Source organism: Scomber scombrus, chromosome 10 (genome assembly GCF_963691925.1).
Source record: "Scomber scombrus chromosome 10, fScoSco1.1, whole genome shotgun sequence".
Taxonomy (NCBI): domain Eukaryota; kingdom Metazoa; phylum Chordata; class Actinopteri; order Scombriformes; family Scombridae; genus Scomber; species Scomber scombrus.
Window position 1 is genome coordinate 17100324 of NC_084979.1, and position 23100 is coordinate 17123423.

At 38.7% G+C, this 23100-nt stretch overlaps 3 protein-coding genes across 3 annotated transcripts; all 3 read left to right on the top strand.

Annotated features, from left to right (window-relative positions):
• Positions 1-2560: 2560 nt before the first annotated feature.
• On the top strand, positions 2561-4193 carry LOC133987365 (troponin I, slow skeletal muscle-like). Its single transcript, XM_062426699.1, has 4 exons — positions 2561-2692; positions 2992-3081; positions 3194-3370; positions 3994-4193. Exons 1-4 carry the CDS (start codon positions 2567-2569, stop codon positions 4096-4098), a joined length of 498 nt encoding a protein of 165 aa, XP_062282683.1. The 5' UTR covers positions 2561-2566; the 3' UTR covers positions 4099-4193.
• A 2200-nt stretch (positions 4194-6393) lies between these two features.
• Positions 6394-13806, top strand: lad1 (ladinin). The gene is made up of 14 exons (XM_062426698.1): positions 6394-6502; positions 7234-7422; positions 7984-8251; positions 8918-8991; positions 9978-10149; positions 10413-10496; positions 10983-11026; positions 11112-11154; positions 11372-11415; positions 11517-11583; positions 11822-11956; positions 12086-12175; positions 13002-13093; positions 13302-13806. Exons 1-13 carry the CDS (start codon positions 6465-6467, stop codon positions 13074-13076), a joined length of 1323 nt encoding a protein of 440 aa, XP_062282682.1. The 5' UTR covers positions 6394-6464; the 3' UTR covers positions 13077-13093; positions 13302-13806.
• A 678-nt stretch (positions 13807-14484) lies between these two features.
• tnnt2a (troponin T type 2a (cardiac)) lies at positions 14485-21507 on the top strand. Its single transcript, XM_062427224.1, is given in 13 exon segments — positions 14485-14526; positions 15596-15647; positions 16472-16528; positions 17482-17511; positions 17646-17670; positions 18870-18933; positions 19235-19351; positions 19449-19526; positions 19617-19727; positions 19814-19923; positions 20039-20129; positions 20226-20266; positions 21474-21507. Coding segments are annotated over 13 exon segments (852 nt in total).
• Positions 21508-23100: the final 1593 nt, after the last annotated feature.

A 23100-nucleotide genomic window follows, 5' to 3' on the forward strand; every position in this document is an offset into this window, starting at 1 on the left:
TTTTTTTAATTGTTCAGTTATATTTAAAACTATCCTAACTTTACTTTTAGTGCCCAAAACCTACGTACAGTACTGTATATCTATACAAAATCTCATGGCCCATTCAGTAGTTGTTGAGACATTTCAGTCTCAACCAAAGTGGTGGACAGACCAACAATGGCACCCACAGAGCCACGCCATTATCATATAGCTAAAAATATTGTATAACAACATAGAGGACACCTTTCATTACGCTGGACAGGTGTTGTCACATTCTCTTTCTCTCAGCACTTTCAATCATACCACTTATTAGTATCAGCTTTTTTCTTCCATAATTATTTAGTGTCAAATTCCTACCAGGACGATATTTGACAAGTGTGCTCCATCCTCCTGTGCCGAGCAAAGCCAAATCTCCAGGCTGTAACTTCTGGTCCCGGGTTTATAATGAATCTGCGACAGACAAATGGACAAAGAAAGATTAAACAGTAAGAGTGATGGGGGAGACTAATAATAGCCTCCACTAACAAAAGGGAAAGAGAGAGCAAGACTCTGGGAGGTGCAGTTAAATAGAGGGACACCAAATCGTTGGCCTCATCTCTGATCTGTCCATCCTGTCAGTGTCACATCTCTCCCTCTTCAGACTTGGAAGACTGGTAAGTCCTCTTTGTGTGGTTCGTTAAAGCTGTTCAAGTGTTGTGTTAGGCCTCTATGTATATGTAGTAAATAAACTGCATGGACGACAGTTTGAATTGTTTTAAATCTGCCTAGCACAACCATTTACTTTAACTTTACTTTAACAATTCTGGATTTAGTGATTTAAACAATGGATATGTTATTGCCTTCAAACACATCTAATAGATTATGGTGAATCCATGTTTATGATGACATCACTATAATAATATTATGTCAATGAAGTAACCAGGTAGAGATAGTATTAGTAGAGAGGTAGAAGGCTAAAAAGTGTTTTTATGTAATTTTGTCAGTGCCTGATGTCATCGTTTGGGCTGTGGTTGTGCCTAAACCATAAAAACACCACCCAGAACACTCAGTAGAATAATTAACTGAAATAATAGAGGAGCTCTGTTCAAATCCGAGGCTAACGTGAACTTTCCAAAGCTGCTTGGGCTGGTTTCTTTTGTTTTGTTTTTTTTATTTTTGCATTGCCAAGTTGGCTCCACCACAGAGATTCACAAGCATCCATGAGTTACTGGTTGTAAATCCCTGTGCCTGGCTGGGTACCCCAGAGCTCAGTCACCCTCCACAGCTGTTTATCAGATGTCCCCTGGTCTATTTGGGGAGAAAGGCCACTCTAAATTCCTCTCCCTGAGATAATCCTGAGAAGAAAGATGGGGATGAAAGACAGGAGAAATGGACGAGGGATGGCTATCAGTCTGGAATTTTCCTAATCCGCTGGAGCAGTTTGTAGCACTGTAGAACTAGTGGGGTCTTAAATGGCATCATTCAGCTGGAACCAACAAGGAAAAATGGGAGGGGGACATAAAGAGAGATAGGGTGAAATAAGGTGAATCGGTGAGTGTTGCAAATAACTTGCTGATCTGATAAAGGGCAGAGGGGCAGGAGACTGAAGGAGAGGGGGTGAAAATAAGGTGATGACAAGTGAAAACAACATAGGGATCAGCTGGCGAGACAAGTTAAATGACTTAAACCACAGTTAAATGTTTTCACAGTTGTCACATTTGGTAGAAAACTGTCGTCAGTGGGTCCTGACAGTGATTTGTAATAACCTTTCTGCTGGACTTAATGTTTGATTTAAAGTTGCTTTTAAACTTCAGTGGCTAGAATGTGTGATTTGGGTCTCTCACACAGGAAATCTAATCATCTGAAACTCGAATTTTTCCACGACATGCTTCCAACAAATTTGCGTGGAGTCCTTTGGAAAATCCTGCAGTGTTGGTGCTGAAAAAATACAGGGATTTGTTTTAAAGCTGTGAGTTTATATACAGTTTATATACAGTGACTCCAAATGCTGAGTGAATTATCATAGATGAGTGTGGACAGATGATCTGGCACTCCAAAAGCTGATGAGAAAACACTGACAACTGTTTGGTTTGTTTCTAATCTCCTCTGTCTCTCCAGTGAGATCTCATCAGCAGGATGCCTGAACATGTGTGAGTAATTAGGCTTTGTGTTCTCATTATAGACCATTTACTCACTCACACGCATGAACACAAAACAAATATTTCTGGTCTTTGATTGTTCAGAATTTGTCTCTAAATATTCGACTTTCTTCTTTTAAATCTTGTCCATCTTTCCTTTACAGGCAAGAGGTAAGACCATTTGACCATTAACTCTTACAAAAGGATTTCATGGTGCTACAAAATCTCAAAGAAAAATTTGTGATAATAAGTTAAGCTAAAAGTGAGGTACTAACATTATAATTGTGTTGGCAATATCCTGATCTATGTTCTCCATCCAGAGAAAACCAAAAATCTCTGCTTCAAGGAAGCTGATGCTCAAGGTAAAAAAAAATCATGGACCTATTTATAATGTAATAAATATGTTTGACCACAGGAGAGCAGCATAAGTCATTGCCTGTGTTGCTGTGTTCATGTTTGTGCAGAGTCTAATGGTCGCAAAAGCCAAGGAGGAATTAGAACAAGAGATCGTAGTTAAAGAAGATGAGAAGCAGAGCTATCTGTCAGAGAGAGCTCCAGCACTCAACACAAGCAGCTTGAGTCTTGCACAGCTGCAGGTAACTTCACTGACGTCTCAGTAACTCAACACCAGTAGAAACTCTTATTTTTACATCTACAGGCAACATTGTTATGTATCCTGAATGAAAACATTTTTCAAATTGCACCACATATTTCTTACTCAGTCAGTTCTCTCAAATGAAAGGAATTCAGATTTTCATATAGAATAAGTAAGGATGATGCTCTAAGAACTGACAAGTTGCTCTGGAAATAAAATAACCTAAATTTGTAATTATAACAATTAAAATAGGCATATCTTTTCTTTTGTACATGTGTGTTAATGTGTGTATATGTACAGGATCTTTGCAGAGAGCTCCATGCCAAGATAGATGCGGTGGATGAGGAACGATATGACATTGAGGCCAAGGTCATGCTCAACACACGTGAGGTAACTCCGCAACAGGAAGAACTGGAAATGTAAATGTATTTATCAATATGACATAATACAAGTTATACTTTTCAGATGGCTAATGCTTCTCAGTTATCTGCCCCTGCTCCAGATTAAAGACCTGAACATCAAGGTGCTGGACCTCAGGGGAAAATTCAAGAGGCCTAGTCTACGGCGTGTTCGTGTCTCTGCTGATGCCATCCTCCGCTCGCTGCTGGGCTCCAAGCACAAAGTCTCGATGGACCTCCGTGCCAACCTCAAGTCTGTAAAGAAAGAGGACACTGAAAAGGTGTGTTGAGATGGAAAAAAGAGAAAAAAACACCCATATATACACACAGGCACAATCAAACTAACCCAACTAAGATTTGTATGTTGCTTAGGGCAACTGTGTATGTAGCTACTGTGAAGTCTCACACATGACATCAGTGCTTGAACTGCCACAGAGCAGCTGAAAAGTGTGTTTATGTATGTGTGAAAGGTGTGCTTGAGATAGTGAGCAGTGGGCCAGCCCAGGGCAGCGTTTGTGTGTGTGAGAGGAGGTACAGTACACAAGACAATGATCCCATTGTACACAAAAGTGTAACTTTTGTGACGGTGCTGCTCGCTGGCCAATGTGTGTGTGCATCTGCAGATTAGCTGGTACTGGTGTGTGTGTCTGTGTGCATGCACAGGTGCTTCAAACCAGTTATACTTGTATAGTTATACAGTATTCTCCTAGGGGATTCCCAGTTGAAAACATGGATCTCAAAGGCTTAGACACAACAATAATGACCATAAGAAATTCTGAACCTGCTCTGCTCTGAACCATCTCTAAAAACAAAAACAAAAAACCCAATAAAACAAAGAATATTTCCACACTTTAACCCCATCTATTTTTACACCCTCTATTTCATTTACTGCAACTATCTGTAGAAGAGACCAGTAGAGGACAGTGACTGGAGGAAGAATGTGGAGGCCATGTCAGGCATGGAGGGCAGAAAGAAGATGTTTGATGCTGCTAAGGGTCCCACCCAGTGAACCCAGACGGCGGGCTGATGCCATGTAATCTCCAGCACTCCTCCTGCATCTAGATTGGTTTTGTTCTCCAGAATCTATTCTTGCAGTTTCTGTATTTCTGTGTCATGCTTTCATCCTTGTTTATGTTCCTGCCATGGAGGTGAGATATCCTCCTGAAAGTTTTTCTCCACTCTCCTTACAAACTGATTTTGCCAATATTCCGTTCATTGATGAGGATTATTATTATCAGTACTGTTGTAATAGCTGAATCTTAGGCTTTTATTTGTGATAAGGTGTCAGAATGTGCAGCTCATATCTTTACAGGACAAATGTGGATAGTATAATTGGTAATTGGCTAATGCTATGGCCTGGCTGAATTAAAATGATATTCTTGCTTGGGGATAAACTGTAAGCATGGCCTGTGGTTTTGAAACTGTTAATAAACATAAGGATGTGCACTTCATCTGCTGAATTTACATGAATACTGATATTCCAATAAAGTTGACTAAGGTAATCACATTTCTTTGTAATGTGGTTTTGTGTGCTTATTGACAAAGGCGCCATTTAAATAAGTGAATTTTCACCACATTAAGGGTTTTCTTGTCACACCTGTCTTCTCTTTGCAGTAGTACACCATGCTAGAGACTCAGCAAAGATATATGACTTTTACCATTGTAGTTTGGGGTAAAAAGTGACTTTGTTCAGTTGCTGCAGTTTCAGCAGCTGTAAAAATACTGCACAGTATTCATGGATGTGCAGCCTCTGGTGTGTTTTTATGTTGGTGAAAGGTGTAAAGAACATTTGAGCCAAAAATGACTCCAAGAAATGTAGCTATCACACTGACAAACTTCTGCAACATAGCTTACATGTACACATTTCTGCTGATGTACTTTGTACACTAGCTTTTCAGGACAGCATCCTGTCTACATCTGGAAGACAGTCCTCTTTAGCTGCTGTGGATGCAATGAGCGAGCTGTGGTCAAGTGTCACTAAATACTTTTTTCCCTCATGGGTGGGGGTATGTCTGTCTGATTGATTCCATATTTATGAGGGTAGGTCTTCCCTGAAAATGTATGGCTAAGTTTAGGCTCAGAGAGTTTGAACACTGCACACATTCATACAAACACACAGACAGATTAAATTCAGTCTTCAATACTTGGAATGACACAGCATGCATTGCGTCTCTGGCTAGGGAGTGACATGCAAACTAGTTATATAAGATAGCATCTTAATGGTACGCATAGAATAAGCCAACCTTCTCCAAACATCAGTGAAGGATGATCACACAATAAAGAAAGAAGGGTCTGGATGAGAGGATCAGGTGCTACACTTAATCTGTAATTATGATAGTACCTCACCCTGGTTATTGTGGCCTCATGCCCTGCACACAGCAGGTGCAGCTGTGGTGTACAGTCAGGTGGGGTGGATGCTGTGTGTGTCGGACTAAGCTCGAGTCTGGGTCAGAGTCCGACACACTGGGCTTCAGGGAAGGGTGTGGCCTCACACAGCAGAGCAAACAGTCTGACTCACATTGTAAAGAGACTGTGGCTGTCCACTGTTATAAGGCATCAAAGCAGAGATAGGCATGCATAAAAACATAGTCTTCCTTTTTACTAAGGACCATCCAATTTGACTGACCTTTATTTAAAACACACTTTGAACTGATGTTTTTGCTGTTTTGTTTTATGTATATTTCTGTTTTAATTGTGGTGTCTTGCTTTTTATTGTCTTGCCTCTTTCATGTCTATAGTTTTTGTCCTTAACTTTCTTAATTCTCATAAGCTCTGATTTTAAAATAAAGTGCTATATGAGCAAAACCATATATTTTCAACTTAAATTTTACTTAATAATTAATTAGTAAGTTGTAGTAATTGTAGTTAGTTGCTGAGTAATTGCTGAGGAGTTGCTTTAACATTAGTTTTACTTGGTTATTGTTGAATTCTTCTTTTGTCCCCTGATAATAACAACAACAATAATAATAATAATAATAATAATAATTATTATTATTATTATTATCATTATAATGATGATAATATTACTGTGTATTGTGTAAGATTTAACAACTATGTTGCCTATATTCTAGCAAGGGCAAATATATATCAGGTGGTGTAAAATACAATGGCCTTAAAAGAGTGACTGTCCCAGCTATCAAACTGCCACACTGCCGCCATATATGGAGAAGCGTGCTCTCTCTCTCTCTCTATCAATCTCTCTCTCTCAGGTGGGTAGCTCACCTATGCGGTCATGTGACGCCTCAGTGCACCAGGGTAAAGGTGGACTGCTTTGTGCTGCACTTGCGGTAATTTGACTGCCTCCCTCAGAGTGCCTGTCAGACGACTTTCTGTCTGTGAGTGAAGTGTACCTGCAAACCCTAGTTTTCATTCAATATGTCCAGGATTCGGAAAAACTGGTCGGCTTTGTCCAGGTAAGATTTAAACTGGCAATGAGTTTTCTTTAAGCAATATGACACCTGTGTTTGAGAGCACCATCTGCAACTGCTATTTTTGAAGTTTAATTTTATTCCAGCATAAAAGGGAAACATTTTAGCTATTTTACTAACGTATCTGGACAATATTACCAATGTCTGTAGCAGGAGTCAGCAGGGAGCCATATCACACACATCGTGGTATTGTCTCCACTGGATACTGTGTTGCAGGCTCTTCTATCTTTGCTGTGATGTTTGGATATCTTTCTAGCAGTTATCCTAACTGACTACAACTGTGGTTTTTTTCAGGTTCAACTCTGAATATTGTGTACCATTTTACTACCCTCTTGTAAATGAGTTTATCAAGAGGGATAATGCTGCTCTGTAAACTGACTGCAGAAATAAATGTGTTCTGTTGTTAAAAAGCTTGTTTTATGTTGCTTAGAGAGGCAGCCAACTGTGAATCCACTAATAAACAGATGGTGAACAAGTAGCTCTGTGTAACGATTATTTTGACTATAATCTTTTGACTATAATCGCTCCTTCCCAAAAACCAAAACAAGCAGAATTCATTTCTGTAGAGTTCAAATCTTGACAGTAGACTGACTGTTTGGACGGTACCTTTTTCTGCCATGTTTTCTTCATTTTTAACCTTGTGTCTCTGCCTTTGTTTCATTTTCTGTTTTATAGCCATGTATAATGAGTATCATGTGTGTTTCTTGTGTCCTCAGCCTAGCGCGCCAATGGACAATGGAAGACGATGAGGAAGTGGAGAGGGAGAAGAGAAGAAGGGTGAAGAGTGTCGCAGACCCTGACGACCCTGACGCTGACAACCCTGACGCAGCACCCGGAGGCACACCCACCAGTGACAGCACCTGTGGGACAGACTCCACAAGTGAGACGTCCCAGGGCCTCAGCAGGTCATTCTCACAATTCAGTAAAACAGAATTTGATTTGTATCTGCTGAAGCTTGATTTATACACTGCTTGAACATGACTCTGTTGCTCGAGGTGTGTGTGCTCTGCTTCTTTCTGTTTGTTTTTTTAACTTCTATTGTCTCCCTCTTTTTTCTGTCTTTTTGTTTCATTCTCGCCGTCTTTGTTTTTTCTCTTTGTTTCCAGTATGCAATGTCGATATGTAACAGTGCATAATATTTGATGGGAAGCCTTTTTAGTGGTTGGATTTCAAGAGCAAAGAGGGAGGGGTGGATTCTTACACTTCTGCCCCATGGGACTGTGTCATGTGTATACTTTTCAAATACAAAAAACCTGATACCATGCATGCAATATATGAAAAGCTGTCAAAAAAACACCAGCAGCTGATTACCTGGAGCAGAAGCAGCCTTAAAAGAGAGAGAAGAACTGTAGAGCCTTTCATTATAGAAACATGATCTGTCCTTTCACCCCTCTCTAGAGACAATCCATCATATATATATCAGTCATTCACGTGTGTGTGTATATATATATACTGTTTATCTCCAGCGTGGAGCAGATACAACTGGACTTTGTGGAGATGCTGCGTGTCCGTGATGAAAAGCGGAGGATTCGGCATGTGGAGACATTGAGACGACAGAAGGAGGTAGGGGATGATGGAGCAGAAGATGACAAAGAAGGAGCCAGGGTGGAGATTCTTGGGGACTTGGATGAGGGGCAGAGCAGTGCACCCCCCTTGGTCAAAACCAAACCGGCCTCTTATAATCCCAGCAGCAGCAGCAGTACCAGTACCAGCACTAACATCACAAACAGGCCAGTAAGAATTCTCTCACTGCTATGACAGAAATATTTTGCCATTTTATTTTTGCTACTGCCTGGACTGCCTTTACAGACAGATGACACACAAACAGAAAGACCTTCACTCAGATCCAAGCTTTACTAAGTCATAATACAGTGTTACCAATAGTGCCACCCTGAAGTGTGGTTAATCACAGTTAACTGCTACCCCACGCAGAGGGAGAGTTATGTTAATCATTTTCAACACCCTACAATAACAACTCAGAGATCAAACACTGACCCACATTCTCACGCTAACATATGTTTTGTAAAGAGGGAAAGACACAGTGTCTATTAGTTACAATAATTAAAGGTAACATAGACATCCATGGCATACAACTTTTCTTTGAGAATAGAAGAACACATGTACATTAATCTCCTGTAATATTGCCGGGCTGGCGCTCTTCCAAGTGAACAAAGTGACCATGCAAATAATCCATTAAACTTTGATAAGGGTGTACTTAAGGTCATAATTTGAACTTTATCTTTTATTACACTTGAAGGCGGCTTTTATTCAGTGTATCTGCAAACTAGGCCATACCTGTAAAGTGTTACGTAACGCAAGGTGTGTCTCAGGTGGCTCTGTACAAAACCCTGTGTGCTGTGTGCTCATTTTGATTGTGTCCACTGTTTGTGTCTTTGTTAGCATGAAAATGAAGAGTCGTCGGGCAGAGACCCTGATCCCAAGCCGCAGTCCAACCCAGCTCGCAAGTTTGTCAGGTTAACAAGCACCTTTTTTGTCTGTTGTCCTTTTTGAAGGTTAATGTTCAGGAAGTATCAAAACATTTTTCAAGATAAAATAAAAGGTATTAAAGTGTAGAAATAATGAATCATATGAAGACATGTGCTTACACACTGGTCTTCAAAAGACACATGGGATTTGGAAATATCATGGTATACTTAAAGTATACCTGAATTTAAAACACATACCCACCATACATGTATGTGTATTATTTAATCTTACAGACCTATAGTCTATAGACCTGCGTCCCATCAAATATACCAAATATATTGTCAAGACATTCTGAGGCAGATATTTGATTGTCTATGAGTTCGAATACTCAAGTCTCCACAAATTGTACCTACGACCTTCTGTCTGTGTCTGATCACAAATAAGTTATCCAAAGAAAATACAAAGCACAGAGATCTGGCTTTCATGAAGTATCTGTCAGTTTGCCAGTCAAAGCATTAAAATGTCACCATTTCTGGCAGTTTGTCATAGTAGTAAAGGCAAACTTTCTGTTTTATTCATGTAACTTTATTATACAAAGAGGGATAATAGTGATGAAAGAGACAGATAATGGAAAATATGATCTATTCAAAGAGAGGCTGGTGAATAGGGGATGGGTTCACAATTTTTCAGTCTGTCTTAAAACAGGTTTTGCTTGCTGTAATCATTCCTGTCCAGTAGAGGATCGCTTCTAAATGCGTTACAATAATGTAACAATGAAAGTGATGGGCCACTAAATCCACAGTCCTCGTTTTGGGCAAAAATGTATTCAAAAGTTTGTCTGAAGATAATATGAGGCTTCAGCTGTCTATTCATTTGGGCACCTGACAATTGTTTTAGGACAGACTAGAACAATTGTAAACCCATCCTTTGATAGACTGCAGCTTTACTGTGAGTTGGATCACTTGATTACTGTTGCTTTCTTGAGCACATCTTCTACTGACCTTTTAGCTCACTCAACTTTCTGTTGTTGCAGTTCTGTTTCCATCTCACTTGACAAGACTTCCTCTGCCAGTGGGCCCACAACACCTGTTAGCCCTTGCTCTCCAACAGCTCCTATGTCACCTCAAGGACACTGCCCTTCGCCCTGTCAGAGTCCCTTACCTAGGGGAGCTCCCAGCCCCGTTCAGTCCGGACACACAGAGGAGGTAGTTCAACACATACAAATACACAGTCAAATTACATCATTTATAACATAACTCTATCATATCTCTGCTTCATGTTTTGCTTGTCAAATAGAGTTTGGCAGTTTGAAAAGTGCTGACGCCATTGCTCAATAATTTAATAAAGCAAAAGTACCCTCTAGTGTTAAAAGTATGGTAGTGGAGTTTGCTTGTCACAAAGTAAACAATCTTGAAAAAAAGATGAACACTGGATGATCAAATCTATATATTATTTTACTTTACCTCAGACCAGTGTGAATGGCACTTCTCCTTTTGAACAGTCTACCAAACCTGCCTTCGTCAGACAGAGCTCCAGGACCATATCTTTCAGGGTAAAAAAAAAACCACACACACACACACACACACACACACACACACACACACACACACACACACACACACACACACACACACACACACACACACACACACACACACACACACACACACACACACACACACACAAAAACCCAAGTAAATGCCAAAATTAACATTCATTTATGCCTATTTGACTGTTAAAACAAGATTTAATCTCACATCAGCTGTCAGATAGTTCAGGACAGTTTGCTTGTGCCATATGCTAATGCTGAAGCAATATTTACAAGCTTTCAGTGCTGACTGGTTGCTTTGTTAAAAGAGTGAGAGAGAGAGAGAGAGAGAGAAAGAGAGAGAGAGAGAGAGAGAGAGAGAGAGAGAGAGAGAGAGAGAGAGAGAGAGAGAGAGAGAGACAGAGAGAGAGTGCAGGTCAGAAGCCACTGACATTTGGACAACTGCAAGGTCTGCTCACACGCATTTTAATTATGCTTGATCTTCAACAGATGATGAGGAAGAAAGAAGAAGAGAGCGCACCACTGCAGAGGAGGTAAGAAAAAATTCTCACTTTTACCCTGAACCTTGTTATATCTATATACCTTCTGCTAAACCCCAACTGTTTAATTCTGTTTTAGTGCAAGTGTCAGGGTGGCATCCAAGAAGTTTGAATCCAACACAGTAAGACAACAATTTACAACTACAACTACAATCTATCAGCAAAAACGCTTTACGTAAAAGAGATACTCAAAGAATTTATTTTTGGCTTTACTGCATACATTTTTTGTGAGATCACTAACAGTATCTCTGAAATTGAAAAAATAGGTTTTCAGCTGAGTAAAGGATCACAGATGTTGACCTACTTTACTAACTTTAATTCTCTTTGGGTTTGAACAAGGACCAAAATGAAGATGAAGACAAAGCATCATCCTTCCAGCGGAAGTGAGTTTTTATAGCTTACTAATTTTACTCTTTTTTAGTGCAGCATTTGACTTACTGGAATAAAACGAGACCTTTGCATATGTGTATTATGTTTTGTGAAGTTCCAGGCAGAGGATTTCATCCCGGTCCATTCAGGAGAAGATGGAGAGACTGGCCCATGCTGCACAGGTCAGACTCTCAGACAACAAAACACAGAAAGTCAGCTTTATAATGCAGCATGTTATGTCTAAACAAAATACAGAATACTGTACAATACTATTTCTCTATCAGTTGTTAGTATCACTGTAAATGCTATGGTGTAAGGTGTTAAACAAACAAGCAAACATATAGCTGTTGTGGTCAGAGTGGACAAACAAACAACAACAAAGTGCTTTTTCTCTCAACCCTGCTTCCTGTATGTGTGTAGAAAACTGAAGCGACCCGCTCTCCCGATGTGACCCAGAGGACCCTTTTCCTGATGGAGGAGGTGTCCAGGAAGAGAGGTCTGTTTGAGAAGGAGCAGCAGGCAGCCGACCCTACCAGCCCTGGAGTTTCCAGACAGGTATGTTCATAACTTTAAAAAAAAAAAAAAAAGAAGTTCTGCATCATATGTTCATTTAATACATACTGTGTAATGTAGGTTAATTATGGTACATGCACTCTAATGAGCTCACATCTCTGGTGTTATCAGGAATTCAGGAGCTTCACATCAGGAATGTCGGACCGGATCAACCGCTGGCTCAATAAGACCAACCAAACTGGCTCTTCACAAACTCCCACGGTCAGGTCACCCATTAACCAGCCTATTTGCATTCTTTCGTGTTACCTCAACCTGCATTATGTAGGAAGTTAGGAAGTGTAGCATCTGGCAGCTAGGAGGCAGTAGTACTCTTTCACCTGTATGTGCCTCAGTGCCCAGAGTAAATACAATTATCTTTTTCCTGCTGCTTACCTTTGATTATTTCTAATTTTACTGTCATTGTTAAGGTCCTTATTTAACTTAAATCCTACTGACTGGGGTATCTGCAGACCTCAGACTTTGTGTCATATCTCACAAGTGCTTTATTCTATCATTTACATTTTTCATGAATTTGTTCCAAATGACATCATATCATTCTTTCTGTTTCTGTTTTAAGTAGTGCTTTTTAGGGGGGTCTTTTTTCAGATGACACTAATTACATAGCTTATAATGTTTTGAGAAGAAATAAGTTAACATTTTGCTATGATGCTGTTTTTTACAGTAGTTTATTCTTGGGTTTCCTATGGACCCCAGTCAGTAGTCGTGTATATTAAATATGTTGGTAGGATGAGGGTTAAACTCAATCAGGCTCCATTAATTAAGTGCATTGCTGTTTCTTAACTCTTATGAACTGTTTCGGTCACTAATTATGGGGGGATCTATGGCTACAGAGACAGTTATCTCTGTTTTGTGCTAGCAGAAATAGGATCTATTGGTTATTATTTACAGAGAAATGTATGTATTTACATTTAATTGATTCGACAAACCTAGTTCAAACTTTTTTTTCTCTTTTTTGTATGTTTTCTGCTGTATTGAAGTTGCCATATTAAAATAATTGTGATAATCTGTCAATGTTCTATATATGTAGGACTTGAGACATGTGGACATCAACAGCAAGCGGAGCCTGTTTGAGAGCAGAGGGGAGGACCGTGTCGCAAAATGAAGGATTGACTGAGCACAGTAAGAAAGCGGTCCCATACTTAGTAATACGTATTTGTTCAGTGTTTTTCATGGAAACAAGTAAAACACCTTTTAAATGAAACCAATCTGAAGCTTCCGACAATGTTAACATACTTTATGTATACTTTACAGTATATTATAATATCAAACAAAAACTGATTTCTTCAGAATTTTTTTTTGTGTGTTTCTTCCATACTTTTATTTGTAGGAAATTCATGGATGGCAAGAGGAGAAGGCGATAACTGGAAGATTAATGGATGCCGTGACTGATCGTTTCTTCAAGCTTTTTGTGTTTTTTTTTCTTCTTTGCTGCCAAAGCACGCAGAAGCAACAGATAGGAGAGATAGAGAAAAAAAGGAACTTGAGTTGTAGTTTTAGAGGACTGAAAATGAGGATACTGCTTTTAAAGTTAGGAGGAATCTATCACACACTTTTGCATTGCTTCTTGAAGTTTAAATATACCTTATTTCAAATGTTAAAATAAAAGAGGAATATGTGAAGAAAAGAGTATAAAAAGAGATGTGGATGTAAGAAAGAGAAGAATAAGAAAGGGAACATATATTTGTTTTAAAAGTCCTCAGCTTTTTTTTTGCCTGTGTGATTTGTCAAGCACTTTAAAAGGTGAAGGTCTTAAGGTTTATGACACCTATAGATGACTATGTTTATTGAATTACAGGAGTGGGGATTCTGGAGTTGTAATTTGTATGTTTAATATGCCAAAATATTGTTGTTCTGTCTGTCCTTATGGGCAAGATGCTGCCTGCCTAAGGAATAAAATGTTTTAATACAACAAATGTCTGTCATGACTTTTTTCCTTATTATTTACTTACACAACACAGGAACTGTCTAGTTTTTAAAAGCATCTCTGCTCGTCACAGTCATTTATCTCAGAGAGGGGAGGACGTAGATTAGAGTTATATGCCTGTGTTTTGTCAGTGGCAGGTTGCCATACAAGGGTGAGAGAATGTGTGTGTGTGCATGAATCATCATGTGTGGCTTTATCTGGATCTCTTTGGCAACGCAACCCAGCAGCCGTGCACACAGTGGCCTTTTTTGGGAGTGGTGATAATGGAGAGTACAAGCTATCTAAAAAAAGTTATTAATAACACAACAAGGGGGTCCTAAAGCCTCATTCCCCACTGCACAGTCTGTCCCTTTACCCTCTGAGAGTCACATCTCATTCCTCTCTTCTGCTGCACACTGAGTCTCTCCATCATTACATCTGACCCTCAGGTAAGCTTTACTGATTGTGTGTAAAACTAGAAAAACACTACGAACATTAGAAAATGTTGTAAGGATGCTGTAAATGGTGAGAAAGTGGAGTGAAGCATTTTTTTCTGGGTGAATTCATGGAGTCTGTTCAATGTTCAGATTCACACCTGATTACTGCCATGTCGGACAACGAGGAAGTGGTGGAAGAATACGAGGAGTAGGTTGAAGCTTTACTTGGTTTCAGTTATCATGTAAAAGTTCCTTCTGTTTCTGCTTAAATATACAAAACATATCTCGTATTAATGTAAAAAAAATGTCTTTATATAACTGCACATACCCAGAGAGTAATTTCTTTTCATGCATTGTAAAGACAGCTTTATTTTTCTGTGATGTAATGACAGTTGCTATGTAAACATATTTTAGATTGTAATAATAATGCACATACGTGTCTCATTTTCACAGGGAGGTGGAAGGTAAGGACTCACTTCTTTCAGTTCTGAAAGGTGTGATCTACTGTTAAAACTAAAACCATGTCGTTAAGGCAAATGTTTTCTCTGCATAATGCAGTGAGGTTAATATAGTAACCCAATACTACTTACCACATACAGTATTATAAGGATTTAAAAGGAGCTCTAACTAAAAGACATTTCATTAGTTGTAAATGACAATGTTGTGAATTAAATGTGAATGCTCAGCCTGATTGTTAACTCAGCATACAGTTTATATAGAATATATATTAGAATATAACAGTTATTTATTCATAATTGTGATGGTATATTTGGCCTTACAGTAAGAGTGATTGAAAATATTGCACTAACAAACCACAGTTTGTATCTCTCATTATGTGATTACGTTTGTATGTTCCTTCTCTCGTGTGTTTCCCTGGCTGCGTGGTTTCAGAAGAGGAGGCTGCAGAAGGTACGGGACTTGTCAACTTGGCAATACAGCATCACTGCTGACATATAAATGAATCTCTGGATCATAAATACATGATTTTTGGTTGTGTTCCAGTACGTTACATGTAGTGCCAAATTTGTCCTGATAGTCATAGTGCCTGTGGTTAAAAACTGTGACACCCATGAATGATTACTGAAATCATTCATGCTTCATCTCATCATCTAATCATGATTCTTTCTTTCTTTCTTTCGTTCTTTCTTTCTTTCGTTCTTTCTTTCTTTCTTTCTTTCTTTCTTTCTTTCTTTCTTTCTTTCTTTCTTTCTTTTTTCTTTCGTTCTTTCTTTCTTTCTTTTGGCTGCAATAACCACCTCTGTGCTTTGCTCATCAGGAGAGGAGGGGGTAGAGGAGGAGGTGCAGGAGGAGGAGGAGGAGGAGGTGGAGGAAGGTATTGCTTGTGCTTTGAGCTAAAAAGTGTATTTTTTGAAATACTCCACTACTTGACCTTTAAATCAGAAATAATAACAATATTTTTCAGAAATAAGGTTGGAGCTGAAAATATTCATTAAACATTTGAGAAACTGGCAAGGTCAAACCAAGGATTTTATCCATGACTTTCCCTGATCTGATATTACTGAATTAGCTGTGTCAGTGCTACTATCAAAAGCTCAAACAAATTTATCTGAAACCACAAAGTCAGCCTCTTTGTGCTGTCAGCAATGGTGATATTTCAGAAAGTGTCACCTGATGAGATCATATATTTGGGAGTTTTTGTCTCTGTTATTTTGTTTTTGAATACCGCACATGACTCACAACCTCAGGTTAGAGTTGTGAAAGTATAGTGTCATCAAATCAAGCTAACCCCAGATCAACACACGTCTCCTCACCCATACTTGACTGCTATCTGCTTTAAATAGCAGAGGTGGGTAGCTCATTCTCTCACTTGTTATCTCTCTGAAAAACTCTTCATGTTGTCCGTCCTTCTCTGGGGCACAGTGTCAATCCAACAGTCAAACTCACATAATATGGATATATCTTCAAAAGGTGCAAACAAGAAAAGAGAGAGAGAGAGGGAGAGAAAAGACACATTTAATTCAGTTTAGCAGCTGTCCTCATCTCATTCTTTTTGCCATGAGTGTATGAAAAAAGAGAGGTCATTGACAAGGGAGAGTGATTGTTCCAGTAAGTCAATGAGTCAACATCACACTGTGACTGTTGAGATTTGTCACTGATATGTCTCACTATCTGCTGTACAATCTTCCCTTCTGCCAGAGGCCCCACAGAAGGAAGACAAACCTGCAACAGACGATGAGGCTGATGAAGAACAAGGTGAGGGATTTGAAAGTGGAAAACAGAGTGCAGACAACAGCCATGTGTAGTATTGTGCATGTATTGACATGCCGTCCTTAACCATAAGTCAGAGACAGATGGAGAAATTATCTGCCATCTCAGTCACACTCCACTGTGTACATGACGATGTGTAGTTACTTAACAAGTTCAAACCTACAAGACTTATTTCTCTCACTCTCTCTGTCTGTCTGTCTTAGTCACACCAGACACAGTCACTGGTTGGAAGTAATCCCTTGGTGTCCCATCACTCCCCACCCTAAGGCTCTAGCTCATTAGTCAGGATTTGGTATTGTTTGCTGTTTTCTTTAATCAGCACTGTTAAGCCGTGTGTCTCTTGTTAACAATCATATGAAATGGGAGGGATGTTAGTCAAATTCATTCTCATCTGTCTGCCGCATCAATGCCGTTGAATAAACAAATGCCCTGTGAAGCACCTGCCACCTGATATGTCTCACACTCACACTAGGTAGGACTAATCAACTTACTAAAATAGGTTGTGAATGCAGCATTTATCCTGCCAACTCAGTGTATCATCGAAATAATTTTATGCCAATGCTACGAGCATGGCTCTCGGGGTGGCGTCAGTCAGTCTGCCAGTTAGCATAGGTTGGGTTGGTTGGTTGCTAAACCAGTTTGCTTTCCAGGCAAAAATATATTAATAAAATAACATCCATGACATTTTCCAGAAATTGGTTCTCCAGACAATGAATGAAGATGTATGCAAATGTGCATTTGTGCACAAAATTCAGAGTGCTATTTAAGATATCTGACATGCATCACCTCACGTCTGACACAGAATAAGACAAGCAGGGCTCAGTTTTGGTCTTTCTTTTAATTTTATGTTCTCTGATATATAATTTTGTCTCTCAGTGATTTTGTCTGACACAAACAATAATATTAAAAAAAACTCAAGAATTTTGATTTGATTTCAGATGGAGAGGGGGAAGCGGAGGAGGGAGAAGGTAACCCTGTTTATCTAAATTCTATCAAAATAAACATTGGCATGTTGTGACTCTATTGTACTACCGTCATGGTGTGTGTGCTGCGCTCATTTATCAGTCTTCTCCCTTTCTATCTCTATTTTCTTTCTCAACAGAAGAGGAGGCCAAGCCAAAATTCAAGTGAGCAGCAAACACACAAACACACACACAAACACACACACACACACACACACACACGCGCGCGCACACACACACACACACACACACACACACACACACACACACACACACACACACACACACACACACACACACACACACACATACACACACACACACACACACACAAGAATTTATAATTTATAAGGTTTCTAAGCAGAGGATGATTGCATTTTTTCTCAGTCCTGTTACCAAAACTTATGTGTCATTTAAAAAGCATATTTACAAGCATCTTTTCCCAACAAGAAAGTGTTTGAGTTACAGAAATGACTGAAAAAAACTGAGACAGACAACAAAGACAAAAAGTTGAAGATATGACATAACTCCTTAGATCTCTGTATTAACAACCAGTATGTAAAATCAACTTGAAATTAGTCTTGCTTGTCTACAAAACACTAACACCAGGTTATAGGTCACTGTTGTTTCTTCCTGCCTGACTCTAGGTCCCTCCTGTATTTCTCACGTACCTTCTCTAAATATTTCTATCTCCCCTCTGGGTCAGCATCTTTTTGAGCTCAATGCCCTGTAAGTATTAGGATTCAAATTGTAAAACTGATTTGAAATGTCATCAATTTAAGTAATCCCAACTATACAATTTAAAAAATAGGTGATTGTATTATATCAACTTATTGTATTCTTTAAAGTAACAGGATGGAGTCACAGGACTGCAAGTAACAGGACTGAGGTTTTAGAAGGGTAAACAAACTGCTCAAAATTCTTATATAATCTTAATTCTAGACCTAACCCTCATGTAACTATAATTTTATCCTCATCCTTCAGACTATGAATTGTTGAAATCTAAAGTTGACTTGGGGCTTGTGATTTCCAAAACAATGACTTGTTCCTATCTTTGTCTAGTCTATACAGTATAGTATGTGGTTAGTTGAAATTAATTCTGTAACTGTGAAATAAAAATAAAATAAAATGTCTTCCAAAGCAAAGTGTGCAACTAAATTAAGAAACATAGAGGCAGCCTCTGAGCATTTCCTGACAATTCACAGACACAGACATGCATTAATGCATGGAATTTCAATTTGTTTGGTATGTTTTTAAACCTACTGATTAAATGTTATCCTCATTTGACATCCATAGAAAAAATGACTGATGATGACTGTCCCTTCTTTCTCTTTTATATAACTTAATCTTTTTCTAATCTTCAGGCCATTTATCATGCCCAACCTAATCCCTCCCAAGATCCCAGATGGAGAGAAGGTGGATTTTGATGTGAGTGACAGGTTTTCTCACAGCCCACACTATGCATACTCTTCATCTTAAGGGTGTATTATGTAATTTTGATAATCACCACTTGTTATGTTGGGATAGATATGCCTTTTCTCAATTTCCTATTCAGTATGAGAAGGCTTGGCATATATTTATGACAATTTTCTGGTACTTTAACTTTTCCTTTACTTAAACTTAATTTGAAATCAATGAGAAATGTGTGTATCTTGTCTTTCTCTAATGTGGAATCCAATTAAACATGAAATACAGAAAGCACGGGCTCACTGAATCCCTGTTTCTGTAGGATATACATCGTAAGAGGATGGAGAAGGACCTGATGGAGCTTCAGACTTTGATTGAGGTTCACTTCGAAAGCAGAAAGAAGGAAGAAGACGAACTAATTAATCTCACGGAAAGGATTGTGAGTTCCCCACACCATGGCCAATGAAATGCAAACGCTTAACATTAAATATGTTTAAGGTGTGTCAAAATGGGATAAACTGTTCTAATCTGTGCAGGAAAAGCGCCGTTCGGAGAGAGCAGAGCAGCATAGAATCCGCAGTGAGAGAGAGAAGGAGCGACAGAAGCGTCTTGAGGTAAAGCCCAATCTCAAGTGCTGTAATGTAAATTATAATTCTTGGATTTCACTCCTGATCTTCTTTCTTTTTGGATCCATGTCTCTTTAGGACGAAAGAACCCGCAAAGAGGAGGAGGAGGCCAAGAAGAGAGCAGACGATGATGCCAAGAAAAAGAAAACCCTGACCAGCCTGCACTTTGGAGGTTACATGCAGAAGTTGGTAAGCAGGTGGAGGGTTCATCATGGGGGAGTCAAGTAGTTAAAACATGACAGACAAGAATGATGAACTAATCATCCTTCCCACAGACAGAGAAAAGGAGTGGTAAGAGGCAGACTGAGAGGGAGAAGAAGAAGAAGATCCTCAGTGACAGACGTAAATCTCTGGACATTGAGCACTCAAGCCAAGAAAAACTCAAGTATGTAGAGAGTATTTTTAAGTATTTTTGTTTGGGACATTCTTTTTTGATAAACATGAGATAATGCAAATAAAACAACCATACAACACTATTTTTCTGTGTCTGTGTCTCACAGGGAGAAAGCTAAGGAGCTGTGGGACTGGATGTACAAGCTGGAGGCAGAGAAGTTTGAACTGCAGTACCAGTTTTCCAGACAGAAATACGAGGTGTGTGAGCAACAGTATACAACACATATTATGAAAGACACAGGGTCTAATATACCTCATTAGAGTTACATTTGTATATTTTTTACTTTGTTTCAGATAAATGTGCTGAGGAACCGTGTCAGTGACCATCAGAAAACGTAAGAATGCATAATCAGAATCTTTTTTTTCACACCATACACACCTTTCATGCAGATGCTCTGGGATCATGAAGTGCACTTCAATTAAATTAGGGACATACTATAATAAAAAGACAGACATAAAAAAAAAAGGTCAAAATTGATGAAGCAGACATATCCTAACTTCTAGCCCTTGATTTAAGTCAGAAACAATGGATCCCACACTTTACATGATGCAATTCAGTAGCATGTTTCGTCCACCTTTCTTGCCTAGTGATTTCCTAAGTCCACGCTCAAATCCGTGTCATTTGCATTCATTCATTCATCGGATTTATCATTATTATGAGATTCTGAGTTGTAAATATCCTTCTTGCCAACTTGGGAAACATTTCTGAATTATTTCTTTTCACAAGATAATGAGGTTCCTTAAAAACCAAGCAAATGTTCAAGAAGATTAAACCCACATTTTATAGATACAGTGTTTTTATTGTCAAAACAAAACTCCGTAAAACTGTCTTGAGTTGTCAGATGACATGAGCACAGTACAAGCTGAGATCACTGTGATATCATCATGGTTATTTTTCACACTTTGGAAAGTTCTCTCTAGAGCTACAGATGTGATTTTTAAAATCAGTGTAAGGCCCATTTAAGGTTAGAGTTAACTTTAGAATACTAAAACAAAGTTGGTTATGGTTTTGGGTAGTCTTGTAATTCAAGCTCAAAAAGTAAGGATGAGGCCCTGAGACCATACTGCAATGTGGCTGAAAAGAGTTATCAATACAGGATGTCGTAAGTAGAATATATAACTGCTTGACATGCAGTAGAGTCAGACACATCTGTTTAATTGTGGATAACCAATCTATAATTTCTTTTATGTGTTTTTTCATATAAATAGTGGGGGTAAGGTGCTTCTGCGCACGTTCGGGTGTTGTCAGGCTGTATATGTAGTAGGTTTTGTAATGCTCCTCACTCCTTGTCAGACATTTTGAGGCCAGGCACCCCAGTGTCACATTCCAGCTGTCATAAACAGTATGGCTGGGTGTGGTGGGCACCTGTCAAAGACACACTAGAAGAGCACTTGCATGTCTAAGTATTTCTGCTGATGGCTTTGTTCTTTTTGGAAAAGACAGTAAAGGATTCTGCAACCTCAAAATGTCTGCTAAATGTGCATTTGTTGACAAAGTTGTGCCTTTTGTGATCCTATGTGACTCTTTCTCATTTTCCACAGGTACAAGAGGACCAAGAGAGGGCTAAGGAAATAGACACTGACGTGCCTGCAGCCTCAAATCATACCGTTGTCCCACCTGTTTCCCTTATACCACACCTATGAATCATTCAATTATATATAATTATTCATTATATTTCCAGGTCTGTGTCATTGTATTGTTATCCTATTCCAATCCTTTAAATGATATGCTCTGTGTCAATGAGTGTAAATAAAACAAACTCTGCTAAATTAATGATCTTTTGCATTTCCAGACCTTTAGGAGTGAATGCATGATTGTTTATTGGCATCCAAAACTCCACAGACTGTAAAATTACTCTGTAATACATTCAAGACATGAATGTAGAAAGCCTAAAGCAAAGACAGGAAGAAACATCTTCCCCCTCAGAGACAGGCTCTGACATGACAGAGACTGACATGATGCTTTTGGGGCCAACGCCCAGACCTTCATCTAATGCTCTCACCCACACCCATATCTGAAAGTAGAGTGAATCACTTTCATTTGTCAGTAATCCAGGTGGGAAAATTCTTCCCATGATAAATGAGGTTTCTCCTCCAACGTATCTTCAAGTAATATTACATGAAAATATTCTTGGTCATGATTACACATGCTGATATAAAAGAAAATACCAATTAAGTCATTGGTGTGGTTCTGACATGGCACCAAATAAGCTGGAATGGTTACAGCTTGTGAGGAATTGATGTGTAATTTATGAATTTGCAGTCAGATTTGACAAATATCTATATTAATTAAAAGTATACACTCACAGCCCTACTTGTTGTGGTGTCAGGGTGGATGCGTCTCTATGATGATCTGTATTATTTTTCAGCACTCAACCATTCAGGGGAGGTACAGGTTTATACAGTAAATCCTGAATAAATAAATAAATAAATAAATAAATAAACCTGAATAACTTAAACTATACACAGAATGTTTCTGGTTCTAGACAATTAATGTCCATTATGAATATAAAAAAATATTTGCTGGCATTTTGAGAATAATATGAGGAACTGAGGATTTCCTGTGGTTTATAATTAATCAACAGACCATGATGACAAGACAATACATGAGCCAGACAAACTGCAACAAACAGTTGTAGATTTTTTTGCAATCCTTTTCATTACCTGTCAAGTGAACACCAGGGGCAAAACTTTAACGGAGGGATGTTCGACACAGCTGACAGTGTTTCTTTAGTGATTCTTTAATGATCAACAGACACGACTGATAGAAAGATAAGAGTGTCATTCCTCAGTTTATCTGTTTGACGAAGCAGGGATAAATGGATGAAAAGAAAAAACAAAAAAACAAAAACAAAAATCATGTTATATATTATGCCATTGAAGGACAAACTGGCTGGTCTAGTCAACTTTCATGGAAATGATTCTTAATGATTTTTATTTAAAGTGTGCAGAGAAAAGGAGAGGAGACAATGAAACTACTTTTGCTCAATTTAATGAATAAAGCATGCAGAATACAATACAATAAAGTATATTGTGAATATTACACATGAATGACTCACGTGAAAACTGTAGAAATGCGCAAACTGCAACGAATGCAAAATAGCTTTTGGAAATGAAATCTCACTCTGATCCAGTCAGATCCTCACACCCAATTTAGAAATATGGGATT